The sequence below is a fragment of the Pristiophorus japonicus genome, chromosome 1, assembly GCF_044704955.1.
Source record: "Pristiophorus japonicus isolate sPriJap1 chromosome 1, sPriJap1.hap1, whole genome shotgun sequence".
Lineage (NCBI taxonomy): Eukaryota > Metazoa > Chordata > Chondrichthyes > Pristiophoridae > Pristiophorus > Pristiophorus japonicus.
In genome coordinates this window covers 46,224,312-46,242,557 of record NC_091977.1, presented here as the reverse complement: position 1 = coordinate 46,242,557, position 18,246 = coordinate 46,224,312, and the positions used below count along the sequence as shown (strand labels likewise).

Sequence of the window (18,246 nt, the reverse complement as noted above, 5' to 3'; positions counted from 1 at the left end):
TTCATTCCCCATTACTAGATCCAATAGCGAATACACCCATGTCAGGCTTCTTATATTGTGTAAGAAAGGAGTCCTAAACACATTTTAGGAGCTCCATTCCCTTATCCCCATTACCTACCTCTGCTGGACAATTAATTTCTGGGTAGTTGAAATCCCTCGTGATTATTATTCTATGTTTTTTACTCATTTCCCTAATTTGTTTGCTTATTTTTTCCTTCACCACCCTTCCACTATTAGGTGATCTGCAGACCATCCCATTAATGTAATTGATCCTTTATTATCTTTTATCTCTATCCACATGGATTCTATTTCTGTCTTACTGAAAGCTGCGCCACTTTTTTCTACTGCCATTATATTATCTCCAATAGGTACAGCAACTCCACTTCTCCTCATTTCTAAACATGTTGTACCCTGCAATGTTTAATTCCCAGCCCTGATTTTTCTGTAGCCATGTCTCAGTATTCCCTACAATATCTGGTTCCTCGCAACATATTATTGCCTCCAGTTCCTCTGTTTTATTACAGACACTGTGTGCATTGCTGTACAGACAATTTAACTCATTTTTAATAGCAGTTCCTCTCACTTTACTTTTAACCATTTTTTTTACACTCATGTTCTAGAATTCTATTTATTCCCTGGCCAGCTATGTCCTCACTTAGTTCAGTCTTTCTTATGTTCTCCTTTCTTGTTTCGTTTTATTTAGGCTGTTTTCATTTCTTGTAGGTCTCTTGTTACGGATGCTTCGTGCATTCAGATAAAGAGTCTTTAATTATAACCTTTTATCATTATACCCTGCTGTCACCTTATTCTCTGATGCACTATTACTGTTAAACTCTCTGCCCCTTCCTGTCACTCTTTGCTTATCTTTGCACAAATCGCTACACTGCTCCATTGCCTTGACTTTTCTCTTTAGAATTCTAAATTTCCCCTTGCCTGACCCCTCCCACCCATTTTTAGTTTAAAGCCGTAACTACAGCCCTAGTTATTGATTAACCAGGACACTGGTCCCAGCCCGGTTTAAGTGGAGCCCAACAGAACAGTTTCCTCTTTCCCCAGTACTGGTGCCAGTGCCCCACGAATCAAAATACTTTCCTCCCACACCACTCTTTGAGCCACGTATTTAACTCTCTGATCTGCCTTATGCCAATTTGCATGTGGCTCAGGTAACAATCCAGACATTGTTACCTTTGAGGTTCTGTGTTTTAATTTGGACCCCAGCTACACAAACTATCTCAGCAGAACCTCTTTCCTAGTTTTACCTATGTCGTTGGTTCCTACGCAAACTACGACAACTGGATCCTCCTCCTCCGACTCCAAATTCTTCTCCAGCCGTGAGGAAATATCTTTAACCCTGGCACTGGGCAGGCAACACGGCCTTTGGAACTCCCGGTCGCGGCTGCAGAGAACAGTATCTATCCCCCTGACTATATTGATCCCTACCACTACAACATTCCTTTTCACTCCCCCCACTTGAATGGCCTCCTGTATCAACTACAGTGTCATGGTCAGTTTGTTCATCCACCTTGCAGCCTTTGCCCTCATCCACACAGGCAACAAGAACCTCATACTTGTTGGATATGGATAAAGGCCAAGGCTCCTCCAGCATTGCACCTGGGGTCCCCTTACCTACCTAAGTTGCATTCACACCATCCTGTCCCTGACCACTAACTAGACCTGTATCACTACCTAACCTCAGGGATGTGACTGCCTCCTAGATCAAAGTGTCCAGATAACTCTCTCTCTCCCTGATGTCCCACAATATCTGCACCTCAGACTCCAAATCAACAACTCTGAGCTGAAGTTCCTCAAGATGCAGGCACTTAATGAATACGTGGTTTTCTGGAATCGTGATGCTTTCCACAAATTCCCATATGCTGCAGTTGCAACATAGCACCTGCACTGCCATTCTGATATAACCTTGTTTTAGTTATTTATTTAATATATATTTGTTTAACATAGCTTATACTTTACGTTTTAACTAATTACTAGATCTAGTTTAAGTTATAGGTAGATGAAATTAAATATTGACCTGTAACACAAAGCGCTGCAAGTGTTTGAGGCAAAATGCAGCACCTCCTTCCCCCTCTGTACTGAATTCCCACTCTTTCCAAATTCCCAAATTCCCAACCTTATCACTGTTTAAGTGCACTCGGTTTAAGCCCACTCTGTGCATAAGCAGATATTGTTTATTTGGAGCCACACCCAAGTTAGACGAAGAAGGATGGGAGGATGCTAGTATGGAGCATAAACAAGGGCATGGACCAGTTGGGCTGAATGGCCTGTTTCTGTTCTGTAAATTCTATGTAATAACACAACAAAGTAACATTTTGATACTTGGAAACTTACGGCAATTTGTCACCATGACTAGGAAGGAAAACACTGCCTAGGTTCTTTTCAGCAGCTTTCAATTTCCCTTGTCTTCTTAATTTAATTGCATCAGAATAGGCTTCCTTTTCAAAGATCCTCAGAAATTCAGGAGCAAAGTATCCTGCCTGAGTGGATGACTTTAGCTTGGAGCCATCTACCAACATTTGCTTCCCTTTATAAGCTTCATCATTGAAAGGTCCTTAAAGTGGAAAAAAATAAAGCAAAACCTGTTAGTCATCAATACACAAAAGAATAAAGAGCATTAAATGTAAAAGTAAATTATAATTGTCATTGAAACATTTCAAAGCACTTCACTCAACAAATTAATTTTAGAGAGCAAATGGAACAGCAACCCACAAACAGCAATGATCATCATGGATGGATTGAGAGTAAGAAAAACAAACTGTTGCTGCTTTTCATCTACCGGTGTAAGCAGTTGTAATTTGGTTTGTACTGCTTTAAAATGCCCCTGAATCTCAAGTGCCAATGGCCCAATGTGCATAATTATTCACAACTCCAGCTACAAACTCGGGTGAGCCTATGGCTGACACCACACTAGGAGAGGAAAATTGTGCATAAGTCAACTTTAAAGGGATGTGTCACAAGGTGGGGGACTAAAAGTTAGAAAGCTTCTGGAGAGCATTAAAAGGCATCTCAACACCTCAGCAACCTTTTCGCCAAGGCTGAAGAGAGCAGAAGTTACAAAGTGGCAAGCCAGGATGAAGGAAATGAGATCCAGGGGTACAGGCATAAATCTGCAGACAAGTGACGGTGCAGCCCAGCACTTGACCTCCTCTTTGATGGATGCTGAAGTTGAAGTGGTGTTGCATGAAGTGCGACTGAGGAGGATTTCTCCCTGTGCCAATCTACTACACCACACCATATAGTCAGCACTGCAGCATACCTGAAAGAAGCTGAAGCCAAGTTTCAGGCCACAGCTGACCATTATTGTCCCTGGACAAGTTTGTAAGCCTTATGCAGCATGGTAACCCCGCTGGTGTGCTTTCAGCAGATGGAAGGACTTTGTATGATTATGCCGCTGTAAAGCATCTTGGAACATTAAGGAAGAAATTAGTCTGAGCCTGTTTTCGGGTGAGTAGTACGCGAGTAGTAGGCCGGCCTGAAATTGCGCCTTGGGCCTCATCCAAATATTCCGGGTGAGCTGCTCGCTCTTCAATAGGATTGAATTTTGGGGCCACTTGCCTTGCCGGCAGCAGCCTTCAGGTAAATTCCGAGCGGGGGAAGGGGGTAGCAGGTCTTCACAGCCATCGGGAGTACGATAGAGTTGGGAGAAACACTTCTGCTCCTCCTGGCTCCATGTTAAAATAAATTGTTAGGCAGTAGCAAACTCCTGAAAACCTGAGCAGAGTAGGCCCAGCACAGACTGATTTCTCTAAGGGGGTCTTTAAACAGGTGTTACACCGATCATTAACATATTAACAGATGCCTGGGATGTCTATATAATGGGCCTTATAAATGTAGGGGTACAGTAGAATAGTGGTTATGTTACTGGACTGATAATTAAGAGGCCTGGACCAATGATTGGTAAACGTGTGTTCAAATCCCACCATGGCAGCTGGGGAATTTAAATTCAGTTAATTAAATAAATTGGGAATAAAAAGCCAGTGTCAGTAATGGTGATCATGAAACTACCGGATTGTTGTAAAAACCTATCTGTTTCACCAATTTAGGTATCAAGATGGCTCCTGGGCTGGCAGCTCCTTTCTGAGCTGCTCGTCTCTTCAACTATATCCATGGCCATCTTTTGTCCTTTCTTCCATTGCTAAAGACACCCTGCCTCTAATAGTGCCTTCCTTACCTGGTCTAGCCTATCTGTGACACTAGGCCCACACCAATGTGGTTTAGTTTTAACTGCCCTCTGAAAAGGCCTAGCAAACCACTCAGTTGTACCAAACCGCTACAAAGATGCATCATGGACTGCAGCAGTTCAAGAAGGCAGCTCAGCACTACGTTCTCAAGGGCAATTAGGGATGGACAATAAATGCTGGTCTTGCTAGTGACTCCCACATCCCATGAACGAATAAAAAAAATGATTTAGCAATGGGACCTACACCCGTGTAGTTTGGGCGTAGTTATTCTCACTGCTAAATTGGTTGGTTTGCGCCAGTTTTATGCCCGACAAACGCACGCAACGCATGCAAAGTTCTACCTCATTATGTTCAAATTTGTTGTGATAAATTATCACAATTGCACCATAATCATCCTAAATCCCGCTGAGTATTTCCAGCATTTTCTGATTTTATTTCAGATTCCTAGCATCACATGTTACAACAACATGTATTTATATAGCGCATTTAATGTAAAAACATGTCCCAAGGCGTTTCACAGGTGCGTTATTAGACAAAACAATTACATTATTTTTTAAAGTTTTTAAATTGTTTAGCGAAATGACTGCATAAAAACGCAAATTGATAGTTAAAAGTGACTTCACGGCTCTGAACTTTACCACCATTCGTAAACAAAAGGTATCATTAACGAGGAATGTAATCTTACTTGGCATTGCATCGTGATACGGATCTTGTACAGTGACATAGGTCATCTCTTGGAAGAGGCCGATCCTCTCCATGTCTGTTTTTCCCGAGTCTCCAGGCATGGTTCCGTTTGGGCATAAAACACGAGACTGCCACCGAGAATTATTGTAGTTAGCTGGGGAAAGCCTTTGGTCTGGAGGTTACACAGCCTGCAAACCCTAAGGGAGATTAACAAAAAGCGATTGGTTAACATGCACAGCAAGTGTTCATTAGAATTATCTGTAAAAATGTGTGGGTTACATATTACGTTTTACAAATGTAGTGGTTATATATTTTTTCTTTCAAAAAATAATATAACTTTGTAAGCCCGGAAAGCTGACAGTCAATTTTATACCGCGCACCTCCGCTACACTCCGCCACTGTTTGTGGAATCCCATCACCTTGGAGATGTGTAACCCACTTTACAGCAAGCGCAGCTACAGGGGTGTTTGTACCAGGACCAGGCACAATATTCTAATGTCATGTTGTGGTTTTACACTCTACAATTACTTAAAATGAAGACTAAACATCTCTGCTTATGAATTCATTTTAATATTGTTATTAATGCAGATGTATCTATCCCAGATTAAAAGATAGAAAAAATATTCTCCCCCTTTGATCGTTTGGTTGCACCCAGAGTTACAATGCTAATAGTGTATAAGGAAATGTGGCATCAGAAAGTTTTTAAGGCAAGCGGTGCCCTCTCTCCTAGGTCTTGTTTGTGTGTTGTATCGGCTCTTTGTTAAGTTCATCGGAAGGGGATACAGGCATAAGAGTGCCGATCCCAGGTAACAGGGGCACACGGCAGTCCATCATCATCATAGGCAGTCGAGGAAGACTTGCTTCCACTCTTAAAATGGATCCTTAGGTGACTGTACAGTCCAATACAAGAGCCACAGTCCCTGTCACTGGTGGGACAGATAGTCGTTGAGGGAAAGGGTGGGTGGAACTGGTTTGCCGCACGCTCTTTCCGCTGCCTGCGCTTGATTTCTGCATGCTCTCGGCGATGAGACTCGAGGTGCTCAGCGCCCTCCCGGATGCACTTCTTCCACTTAAGGCGGTCTTTGGCCAGGGACTTCCAGGTGTCGGTGGGGATGTTGCACTTTATCAGGAAGGCTTTGAGGGTGTCCTTGTAACGTTTCCTATGCCCACCTTTGGCTCGTTTGCCGTGAAGGAGTTCTGAGCAGAGCGCTGGCTTTGGGAGTCTCGTGTCTGGCATGCAGACAATGTGGCCTGCGCAGTGGAGCTGATCAAGTGTGGTCAGTGCTTCAATGCTGGGGATGTTGGCCTGGTCAAGGACACTAATGTTGGTGCGTCTGACTTCCCAGGGCATTTGTAGGATCTTGCGGAGACATCGTTGGTGACATTTCTCCAGCGACTTGAGGTGTCTACTGTACATGGTCCATGTCTCTCAGCCATACAGGAGGGCGGGTATTACAACAGCTCTGTAGACCATGAGCTTGGTGGCAGATTTGAGGGCCTGGTCTTTGAACGCTCTTTCCTCAGGCGGCTGAAGGCTGCACTGGAGGCGGTGTTGAATCTCGTCATCAACGTCTGCTCTTGTTGATAAGAGGCTCCCGAGGTATGGGAAATGGTTCACGTTGTCCAGGGATGACTGAGGGGCAGTGCTGTGCGGCAAGGGCAGGCTGGTGGAGGACCTTTGTCTTACGGATGTTTAACGTAAGGCCCTTGCTTTCGTACGACTCAGTAAATATGTCCCTATACAGTTGTGGTAACTTATGGTCAGCAGACTACTACCCTCTAGGTGCCCTGTAGTGAGGTGCCTCCTGGATGAGACAAAAAAAACAAGTCAAAAACCCAATGACGGGGAAATAGCGATGATAATCCTCCTGGAATAGGGAATGGATCTCATGGACACTGTTGCTCACAGCCCAGGAGATCTGAGCCTTTTAAATTTCCAAGTGCAGCAGCAGTCCTCCCTGCTTCGTGACATTACTGGCTACCACCAGAGCATAGCCTCCGACTTGGTGACGCCACCACCCAGCACTGCAGAAAGCTGGCCTGTGCCCAGGGTGACTGGAAAGAGGACTGGCTGGTGGAGAGAGAGGGATGGGAGTCACATTGAGATAAGTTGGGGAAGGGAGGGGATGAGAGATAGAGAGATGGAGTGGGGACTATGAGGCAGAGGATTGGGGCTTGGTGCAGGAGCAGAGAGTGACAGAGGACTCGGGGGTCTGAGAAGAGGGTGACTGGGGGGTCAGGAAACAGGGGCTCAGGGGATGGGACGACTGTTTCCCAATTGCTGCATTTTATCGCTTCTTGAATGAATCTGGTGCTTTCACCTCCACTATATCTGAAAGTCCACACTGCACACACAGCTGCGATATGTGTGCGCACTAGGTCCGTGCAGCAGAGCAGGTCTCCAGTCGTCTTGGATAACCCTTGCCACTGGACCAAGACCGAGCTCTGTCAAACCCATGTGGTGTCAACGGCCACCACACTTTAAAAAAATCCACGCACAAGCATCTTCAGGATGTAGTTCGGGACCTGGAATATTAGGTCCTTCATTGAAACACCTGTGAACTCATCCTTTTTTGGTGTGGAAGCACGTCATCCTCGTTTCAAGGGACTGCCTATGATGATGATGATCTGAAAGTCCATTCCAAGTGGTGATTAGTTCTAATAGCAGTCCTAAATTTACGTTTTACTAGTTTGAACCTATGTCTCCTTTTCTTACTTCCACTGTTTCATTTATAGAATTCCAGATGTGTGTTCGCCTACACTCAAGAGTATTTCAAATGAGTTCTGGGGTTGTAATTGCACAAAAGGAGCTGTCAATCTGTCTTTCTTTTCAAAGACGGATAGAAAAGGAGCGAAACATAAGAAGCTGTAAATGGCAAATATGGTGTTGGAGAAAACATAACAAATACGAAGTGGGGAAAATAAACTAAACGTTTACTATTAAAATTGTTAACACTAATAACTCCTTGCTACTCAGTCTGAAATTTATTTGTTTATGTTAAACAAAACATTTTTCTTTTGCAAAATCAATAAAACATGATGCTTGATGATAGTCAATGCCTTTGTCTTCATGGCCGATATTCCACCACCAGGCCTCTGCCCCATTATTGTTGTCAGCTGGACGCGACGCCCCTCACAAAGATGGCCGCCTTAGCAACTGTTTCCGCGGTAACGGCGAGGGGCATCAGGCGACGCGGGCAGCTGGCGAGTCCGAGCACACAGATCTGAAGGCTTTCTGTGCAGACGGCGACCTGTGGATTGTGAACGGTAAAAATGGTGAGTCTCCGTTCTCGTAAAAACACACAGCAGGGCTAATCTGAAGGTCAGAAGTCACAGAGAGGAAGGTTCTGAGCAATACTGACCATTGAAGTGTCTATAATTTGCTAACATGAAAGTTTTCAAAACTGGAGTCACATTTTGTTGTGAAGCAGTATTAAAATGCATGTTTATTCATTTGCTTTGGAGTGGGAAAGGGGACAAGCACCCCAAAGAGCAATTAGGTTTTTATTGCCCTGTGGAATTATTTAAGGTATTTCCACACAGTGTCTTACGGTGTCAGCTGTGGCTCAGTGGGTAGGACCCTCGCCTCTGAGTCAGGAAGGTTGTGGATTCATGTCTCAGAGACTTGATCACAAAATCTAAGCTGATTATCAGCTGCCTTGTTAGTTTAGTGGTTTGGTGTGTTACTAACCCATACTGATCAGGAGGATTCAGGGTTTGATCCTTCTTAATGTGTAAGGTGCTGGCTCATCTCAGATGAATGTCTCAACTGTGGCTTTAGACAGACAGGCCAAGTGATGTAGACCAGACTACCTGTGAACAAGGCCACAGAAGATCAGATAGTTAATGAAAAGTTGAGGGAGAGGCCATAGAAGACATTGTTCAGTGTCTTCTGATGTGCTGTGTGCTGTTTGAGTTGTGTAATCATAGGAAGCTTATTATGAGTTTAGGGACAGGAGTAAGCCATTCAGTCCCTTAAGCCTGTTCTGCTATTTAATTAGATCATAGCTGATCTGTATCTTAACTTCATCTACTCACCTTGGTTCTGTAACCCTTAATATCCATGCATCACAAAAACCTATCGCTCTCAGTTTTGACATTTTCAATTGACCTAACCTCAACAGCTTTTTGGGGGAAGAGAGTGCCAGCTTTGCACGACCTTTTGTGTGAAGAAGTGACTTCACCCTTGAACTGCCTAACTACAGTCCACCCATCACAGCATCATGAAGGGAAATCCTCATGAATATCAAGTTTTTTGTCTCAAATACTGTTCCTGATGGGTGATGTGTAAGAGCAGAGAGATTTTTTGGGATGGGGAGGATTCAGGTTTACAAGCCACATCTCTAGTATCTGAAGTCCGTTCCAAATTCTAATCACTCTTTGTAGGGAGAACTTTCTAAATGTGATGTCATGTTTTTGGGTTATTACACTAAACTGTTCTCAGGTTTAGTGCCATTGGTCATTCCCATAAGTGGATCTCACGTTCCCTACAGTCCAGAGCACATTTTTTTTGCCCAATATTTAGGTAAATGATAGTGTCCAGGGATCATAACAGAGAACCCTTACTCTGTCCACTGGCCACTGGAATGCATCATGTGCCATCATGAGAATTTTCTCACTGATTAGTGGACTGGATAAATCCTCTTACCAAATCGGGACAAAAGTTTTGAAAACTTTATTTACATAAAATTCTACGATGGGACTTCTCTGACCACCAGCTATCAGTCACACTGGGACTGGAGACATAGAAACATAAAAAATAGGAGCAGTAGTAGGCCATTCGGCCCTTCAAGTCTGCACCGCCATTCAATATGATCATGGCTGATCCTCTATCTCAACACCATATTCCCGCTTTTTCCCCATACACCTTGATGCCTTTTGTTTCTAGAAATGTATCTATCTCCCTCTTAGGGAGCTAGGAGCTAAATTAAAAAGTAGGACCTCAAAAGTAGTAATCTCAGGATTGCTATCAGTGACACTTGCTAGTCAGAGTAGGAATCGCATGATAGCTCAGATGAATACGTGACTTGAGGAGTGGTGCAGAAGGGAACGATTCAAATTCCTGGGACATTGGAACCGGTTCTGGGGGAGGTGGGACCAGTACGAACCGGACGGTCTACACCTGGGCAGGACCGGAACCAATGTCCTAGGGGGAGTGTTTGCTAGTGCTGATGGGGAGGAGTTAAACTAATATGGCAGGGGGTGGGAACCTATGCAGGGAGACAGAGGGAAATAAAAAAGAGACAGAAGCAAAAGATAGAAAGGAGAATAGTAAAAGTGGAGGGCAGAGAAACCCAAGGCAAAAAACAAAAAGGGCCACATTACAGCAAAATTCTAAAGGGGCAAAGTGTGTTAAAAAGGCAAGCCTGAAGGCTCTGTGCCTCACTGCGAGGAGTATTAGGAATAAGGTGGACGAATTAACTGCGCAGATAGCAGTTAACGGATATGATGTAATTGGCATCAAGGAGACATGGCTCCAGGGTGACCAAGGATGGGAACTCAACATCCAGGGGTATTCAACATTTAGGAAGGATAGACAGAGAGGAAAAGGAGGTGGGGTGGCGTTGCTGGTTAAAGAGGAAATTAATGCAATAGTAAGGAGGGACATTAGCTTGGATGATGTGGAATCAGAATGGGTGGAGCTGCGGAATACCAAAGGGCAGAAAACGCTAGTGGGAGTTGTGTACAGACCACCAAACAGTAGTAGTGATGTTGGGGACAGCATCAAACAAGAAACAAGGGATGTGTGCAATAAAGGTACAGCAGTTATCATGGGCGACTTTAATCTACATGTTGATTGGACTAACCAAATTGGTAGCAGTGCAGTGGAGGAGGATTTCCTGGAGTGTATTAGGGATGGTTTTCTAGACCAATACGTCGAGGAACCAATTAGAGAGCTGGCCATCCTAGACTGGGTGATGTGTAATGAGAAGGGACTAATTGGCAATCTTGTTGTGTGAGGCCCTTTGGGGAAAAGTGACCATAATATGGTAGAATTCTTTATTAAGGTGGAGAGTGACACAGTTAATTCAGAAACTAGGGTCCTGAACGTAAGGAAAGGTAACTTCGATGGTATGAGGCGTGAATTGGCTAGAATAGACTGGCAAATGATACATAAAGGGTTGACAGTGGATAGGCAATGGCAAACATTTAAAGATCATATGGATGAACTTCAACAATTGTACATCCCTGTCTGGAGTAAAAGTAAAACGGGGAAGATGGCTCAACTGTGGCTAAAAAGGGAAATTAAGGATAGTGTTAAATCCAAGGAAGAGGCATATAAATTGGCCAGATAAAGCAGCAACCCTGAGGACTAGAAGAAATTTAGAATTCAGCAGAGGAGGACTAAGGGTTTAATTAAGAGGGGGAAAATAGAGTACGAGAGGAAGCTTGCCGGGAACATAAAAACTGACTGCAAAAGCTTCTATAGATATGTGAAGAGAAAAAGATTAGTGAAGACAAATGTAGGTCCCTTGCAGTCGGATTCAGGTGAATTTATAATGGGGAACAAAGAAATGGCAGACCAATTGAACAAATACTTTGGTTCTGTCTTCACGAAGGAAGACACAAATAACCTTCCAAATGTACTAGGGGGCAGAGGGTCTAGTGAGAAGGATATCCTTATTAGGTGGGAAATTGTGTTAGGGAAATTGATGGTATTGAAGGCCGATAAATCCTCGGGATTTGAGTTTCTGGAGCGCCTGAAGCTCCATCTAATGGTGTAAATGTGTGCAGCTGCAGGCAAAACAGTGTCAGAGAATGGTGATGCCCAAATAAGGAGTGTGCAACATACACGGAAAATGTAATACATTGGCCTCAATTATCCCTAAAAAGCCGTTTATTGGCGTACTTGAAGAGTTAGGCCCGATTTTTTTAGGGCCCCAAGTACGCCAAAAAAAAAGCATCCAAGTTTCCCGTTTGAATTCTTCATTTTGGTGCCGCCTAACTAGTCTTTTAGTTTTGAGAGTGGAGTCTAAGATCCGCGCCAAAAAGATCAGGTTGCCACGGTAACCAGGGACACACTGCGGGCTGAGGCTGGAAAGTGAAACATACAGCCAGCTCACAGTAACCTGCTCCAAGCATATTACACGTTGCAGCAACTGACATCCATTAAATTATTAAAGCGTAATGACAAAAGTCTATCAACCCCTCCCGATGCTGGTCCCTGCTCCTATCCCTGGCCAAATGGCCTCCCGGTCCCGCTCCTGGTCCCCACTCCTATCCCAGGCCGAATGGTCTCCGGTCCCCGCTCCTTACTATGCCCGAAAAGCTTCCCCCCCCCGGCCTCCTCTCCCACCTTCTCTCATCTCTCTGCTGCTGCTATCCGGGCCCTGGAACTGCATCTGCTGCACTGATTTACTTACCTGCGCCGATTTTCTTAACTCACCAGAAGGTTTTTCCACAGAGGCCACATATGCTGTCCTAAGAAAAATTGGAGTAAATCAGAGCTGGCCAAACTTGCCAGAATAAGTGCAGGTGGCAGGTTACGCCCCCTATGACACAAAAAAAATGAACCTAAAAAATCGTAACTAACTGAGTTAAGCTGACCTACATTGATTGGGGAAACTTGTATTTTTTAAAACTTAGGCCAAAATAAGCGGCGCGCGTCAAAAAAACGGCACCAATCACTGGGGAAAATTGAGCCCATTATATAGACAGATAGATTACTTTGTTTCAATCAATTTATTTCAGCTGCCACTTGAATCTGAAATTTTGTTGTTCCGAATAAAAGGGGGAATTGAGTTGGATAGAGCCATCAGCAAAACAGATGGTGAGTAAATTACTTATTGGATCCATTTAACATTTTTAATCAATCTGTTTATTTTTCGAAAGGGAATTATCTTGCATCATTGAATAATATAGAAATTTTTAACACTTCTTGGGTAATGCTAAAATTTTCTGCACTAAAATTCTGTAAGAGAACTTTGTTATTTTTAACTCAAACTACTGGTCAGGTAGGCAGAACAGTGGCAAATGGAATTCAATCCAGAGAAGTGTGAGGTAATGCATTTGGGGAGAGCTAACAAGGCAAGGGAATACACAATAAATGGTAGGATACTAAGAATTGTAGAAGAACAGAGGGACCTTGGAGTGCATGTCCACAGATCCCTGAAGGTAGCAGGACAGGTAGATAAGATGGTTAAGAAGGAAGCGCAGGGAGGTTATGCTTGAACTGTATAAAACACTAGAGTACTGCCGAAGCTAAAGTACAGTGCGCAGTTCTAGTCACCACATTACAAGAAAGATGTGATTGAACTAGAGAGGGTACAGAGAAGATTTATGAGGATGTTGCCTGGACTGGAGAATTTTAGCTATGAGGAAAGATGGGATAGGCTGGGTTGTTTCCTTTGGAACAGAGGAGGCTGAAGGGAGACCTAATTGAGGTATATAAAATTATGAGGGGCTTAGCTAGAGTGGATAGGAAGGACCTATTTCCCTTAGAAGAGGGGTTAATAACCAGGGGCATAGATTTAAAGTAATTGCTAGTAGCTTTAGAAGGGACTGGAGGAGTTTTGTTTTCATCCAGAGGATGGTGGGGAAGTCACTGCCTGAAAGGGTGGTAGAGGCAGAAACCCTCACCACATTTAAAAAGTGCTTGGACATGCACTTTGTTATGTATTTAACCCCTTGCATCCTGTATTACATCACCACCAGAGGGCCTACCTGATGGAGTCCCAAGGGATCCCAGCATCCCTTGGGAGCATGGTATATAAGCAGACCACCCACGAGGTACCTGCACTCTGGAGTCTTATTAAAGGAGCTAAGGTCACACTTGCTCATTGTTCCCAGTGCTCAGTTTAATCCTTTATTTTGAGTGTATCAATTGGCGACGAGGAAACGAACAACTGCGCGAAAACATGATAGGTCCAAGTCAGCATGGATTTATGAAAGGGAATTCATGCTTGACAAATCTTTTGGAATTTTTTTGAGGATGTTTCCAGTAGAGCGGACAAGGGAGAACCAGTTGATGTGGTGTATTTGGACTTTCAAAAGGCTTTCGACAAGGTCCCACATAAGAGATTAACATGCAAAGTTAAAGCACATGGGATTGGGTGTAGTGTGCTGACGTGGATTGACAGACAGGAAGCAAAGAGTAGGAGTAAATGGGTATTTTTCAGAATGGCAGGCAGTGACTAGTGGGGTACCGCAAGGTTCTGTGCTGGGGCCCCAGCTGTTTACATTGTACATTAATGATTTAGACGAGGGGATTAAATGTAGTAGCTCCAAATTTGCAGATGACACTAAGTTGGGTGGCAGTGTGAGCTGCGAGGAGGATGCTATGAGGCTGCAGAGTGACTTGGATAGGTTAGGTGAGTGGGCAAATGCATGGCAGATGAAGTATAATGTGGATAAATGTGAGGTTATCCACTTTGGTGGTAAAAACAGAGAGACAGACTATTACCTGAATAGTGACAGATTAGGAAAAGGGGAGGTGCAACGAGACCTGGGTGTCATGGTACATCAGTCATTGAAGGTTGGCATGCAGGTACAGCAGGCGGTGAAGAAGGCAAATGGCATGTTGGCCTTCATAGCGAGGGGATTTGAGTACAGGGGCAGGGAGGTGTTACTACAGTTGTACAGGGCCTTGGTGAGGCCACACCTGGAGTATTGTGTACAGTTTTGGTCTCCTAACTTGAGGAAGGACATTCTTGCTATTGAGGGAGTGCAGCGAAGGTTCACCAGACTGATTCCCGGGATGGCGGGACTGACATATCAAGAAAGACTGGATCAACTGGGCTTGTATTCACTGGAGTTCAGAAGAATGAGAGGGGATCTCATCGAAACGTTTGAAATTCTGACGGTTTAGACAGGTTAGATGCAGGAAGAATGTTCCCAATGTTGGGGAAGTCCAGAACCAGGGGTCACAGTCTAAGGATAAGGGGTAAGCCATTTAGGATCGACATGAGGAGAAACTTCTTCACCCAGAGAGTGGTGAACCTGTGGAATTCTCTACCACAGAAAGTTGTTGAGGCCAATTCACTAAATATATTCAAAAAGGAGTTAGATGTAGTCCTTACTACTAGGGGGATCAAGGGGTATGGCGAGAAAGCAGGAATGGGGTACTGAAGTTGCATGTTCAGCCATGAACTCATTGAATGGCGGTGCAGGCTCGAAGGGCCGAATGGCCTATGCCTGCACCTATTTTCTATGTTCTATGTTTCTATGAAAATGCAATGAACAGTTGGTATGCTGGAAAAGTTCTCAGAAGTGGACGATTGGGAGGCCTTCATGGAGCGACTCGACCAATACTTTGTGGCCAATGAGCTGGAAGGGTCGAGAACGCTACCAAACAAAGGACAATCCTCCTTATTGTCTATGGGGCAACAACCTATGGCCTCATGAAGAACCTTCTGGCTCTGGTGAAACCAACAGCTAAATCCTATGAAGAATTGTGTACACTGGTCCGGGAGCACATAAGTCCTAAGGAAAGCGTTTTATCGATTCTAAGGAGGCGAGATATCGATTCTACATGTGTCAACGTTCGGAGGGCCGAACTAAGGCGCTCGCAGGACATTGCGAATTTGAGTGATTCCTAGAACAAATGCTTAGAGATTTTTTTGTACTGGGCATTGGCCATGAGGTAATCCTTCGCAAACTGTTGACTGTTGAAACTCCGAATCTAAGCAAAGCCATAACGATAGCCCAGGGATTTATGTCCACCAGCGATAACACCAAACAGATTTCGTAGAGTAAAGAGGTTTCAGCCAGTACTGTGCACAAAGTAACATCGTTTTTGAGCAGGAATATACATGGCAGAACGTACACGCTGCACGACCCAGATGACCCAGAGTCCGCCATCAATCATTAATGCAAGCCAATTAACACCTTGTTGCTGTTGTGGAGGTGATCATCGGCCCCATCAATGCCACTTCAAGCACTATGTGTGCAACCGTTGCAGAACAATGGGACACCTCCAGCGAATGTGCAGGAGAGCTGCAAACCCTGCAAACCACCACATTGCAGAGGAAGATCGATCCATTGTGAATCAGGCTGAATTAGAGACTCATACTGAGGAGGCAGAAGTGTACGGGGTACACACATTCACTACAAAATGTCCACCAATAATGTTAAAAGTTGAACTGAACTGAATTCCAGTATCCATGGAACTGGACACGGGTGCGAGTCAGTCCATAATGAGTAAAAAGACCTTCGACAGGCTGTGGTGCAACAAGCACACTGGCTCAAGCTCAGCCCCATTCACACCAAGCAAAGGACTTACACCAAGGAACTAATCCCTGTAATTGGCAGTGCAGAAGTCAAAGTCTCCTGTGATGGAACAGTACACGAACTCCCGCTGTGGATCGTGCCAGGGGATGGCCCCAAACTGTTTGGCAGAAGCTGGCTGGGAAAAATCCGCTGGAACTGGGACGACATCCAAACGCTTTCGTCCGTCGACGACGCCTCATGTGCCCAGGTTCTGAGCAGATTTCCATCGTTGTTCAAGCCAGGCATTGGAAGCTTCTCGGGGGCGAAAGTGCAGATCCACTTGGTTCCCGGTCCGCAACCCATCCACCACAAGGCACGGGCGGTACCATATATGATGCATGAGCAAGTGGAAATTGAGCTGGACAGGCTGCAGCGAGAAGACATCATCGTGCCGGTGGAATTCAACGAGTGGGCCAGTCCAATTGTCCCGGTACTTAGAGGATGGCACAGTCAGAATTTCTGGGGACTATAAAGTAACGATTAACCGTTTTTCGCTGCAGGACCAGTACCCGCTACCCAAGGCAGACAACCTATTTGCGACCCTGGCTGGAGGGAAGACGTTCACCAAGCTGGACCTGACCTCGGCCTACATGAAGCAGGAGTTGGAGGAGTCTTCAAAAGGCCTCACCTGCATCAACACGCATAAAGGTCTTTTCATCTATAACAGATGCCTGTTCGGGATTCGGTCGGCCGCGGCAATCTTCCAAGGGAACATGGAGAGCCTGCTAAAGTCGGTTTCTCGCACCGTGGTTTTCCAGGACGGCGTACTGGTTACAGGTCGGGACACCATTGAGCACTTGAAGAATCTGGAAGAGGTTCTTTGTTGGTTGGATCGCGTGGGACTCAGGTTGAAATGTTCGAAGTGTGTTTTCCTGGCGCAGGACGTCAAGTTCTTGGGAAGAAGAATCGCAGCAGATGGCATCAGACCCACCGACGCCAAAACGGAGGCCATCAAGAACGCGCCAAGACCACAGAACGTGATGGAGCTGCGGTTGTTCCTGGGACTCCTTAACTATTTTGGTAATTTCCAACCTGGGTTAAGCACCCTGCTAGAACCCCTACATGTGCTACTGCGCAAGGGAGACGACTGGGTATGGGGGAATTCATAAGAGGCTGTCTTTGAGAAAGCCAGGAATCTGTTGTGTTCAAGCAAACTGCTTGTCCTGTATAACCCTTGTAAACGATTAGTGCTAGCTTGCGATGCGTCGTCATACGGTATCGGGTGTGTGTTACAACAGGCTGACGAATCGGGGATTTTGCAACCGATCGCTTATGCATCCAGGAGTTTGTCCAAGGCCGAAAGGGCCTACAGCATGATTGAAAAAGAGGCTCTGGCGTGCGTTTACGGGGTAAAAAAGATGCACCAGTACTTGTTTGGCCTCAAGTTTGAGCTTGAAACTGACCACAAGCCACTCATATCACTGTTCTCTGAGAGCAAGGAATCAACACCAATGCCTCTGCCCGCATCCAAAGACGGGCGCTCACGCTGTCGGCATACAACTATGTAATCCACCACAGGCCGGGCACAGAGAATTGCGCTGATGCTCTCAGATTGCCCACCATCGGGGTGGAAATGGCACTGCCTGCGGACTTGCTCATGATAATGGATGCATTCGAAAATGAAAAGTCACCCGTTACAGACCGCCAAATCAGGACCTGGACCAGCCAGGATCCTTTACTGCCCTTGGTAAAAAAACTGTGTCCTCCATGGGAGCTGGTCCAGCGTCCCAGCGGAGATGCAGAAGGTGATCAAGCTGTTCCACAGGCGCAAAGACGAAATGTCCCTGCAGGCGGACCGTCTGTTGTGGAGTAATCGCGTGGTCTTGCCCAAGAAAGGCAGAGATATGTTCAGCTGTGAACTGCACAGCACCCACCCAGGCATTGTAATAATGAAAGCCATAGCCAGATCCCATGTGTGGTGGCCCGGCATCAACTCAGATTTAGAGTCATGCGTGCGCCAGTGCAACACTTGCTCTCAGCTGAGCAATGTACCCAGAGAGGCATCGCTAAGTTTGTGGTCGTGGCCCTCCAAACCGTGGTCGAGGATCCACGTGGACTCTGGGAAAAATGTTCTTGGTTGTCGTGGATGCTTACTCAAAATGGATTGAATGTGCAATAATGTCTGTAAGCACGGCCACCATTGAAAGCCTACGAGCCA

General features: G+C 45.1%; 2 protein-coding genes across 5 annotated transcripts in view; one reads left to right on the top strand and one right to left on the bottom strand.

The window, feature by feature from the left end:
* Positions 1-7,651, bottom strand: part of cfap96 (cilia and flagella associated protein 96) — a 40,315-nt gene extending 32,664 nt beyond the window's left edge. For 2 of the 4 annotated variants that reach the window (XM_070879085.1, XM_070879115.1), the window contains exons 1-3: positions 5,261-5,297; positions 4,882-5,077; positions 2,347-2,566 (exon numbers count right to left, since the gene is read on the bottom strand). In XM_070879085.1, the coding sequence (XP_070735186.1) occupies positions 2,347-2,566; positions 4,882-4,981 (320 nt within the window). In that variant the 5' untranslated portion in view covers positions 4,982-5,077; positions 5,261-5,297. Of the gene's footprint in view, positions 1-2,346; positions 2,567-4,881; positions 5,078-5,166; positions 5,214-5,260; positions 5,298-7,596 lie in introns of those variants that run through there. The other 2 variants (XM_070879105.1, XM_070879095.1) reach the window with 2 other exon arrangements.
* A 402-nt stretch (positions 7,652-8,053) lies between these two features.
* LOC139263234 (ufm1-specific protease 2-like) overlaps positions 8,054-18,246 on the top strand; it is a 237,647-nt gene continuing 227,454 nt past the window's right edge. The window contains exons 1-2 of the mRNA XM_070878994.1: positions 8,054-8,156; positions 12,573-12,651. Coding sequence (XP_070735095.1) covers positions 8,154-8,156; positions 12,573-12,651 — 82 coding nt within the window. The 5' untranslated portion in view covers positions 8,054-8,153. The remainder of the gene's footprint in view (positions 8,157-12,572; positions 12,652-18,246) is intronic.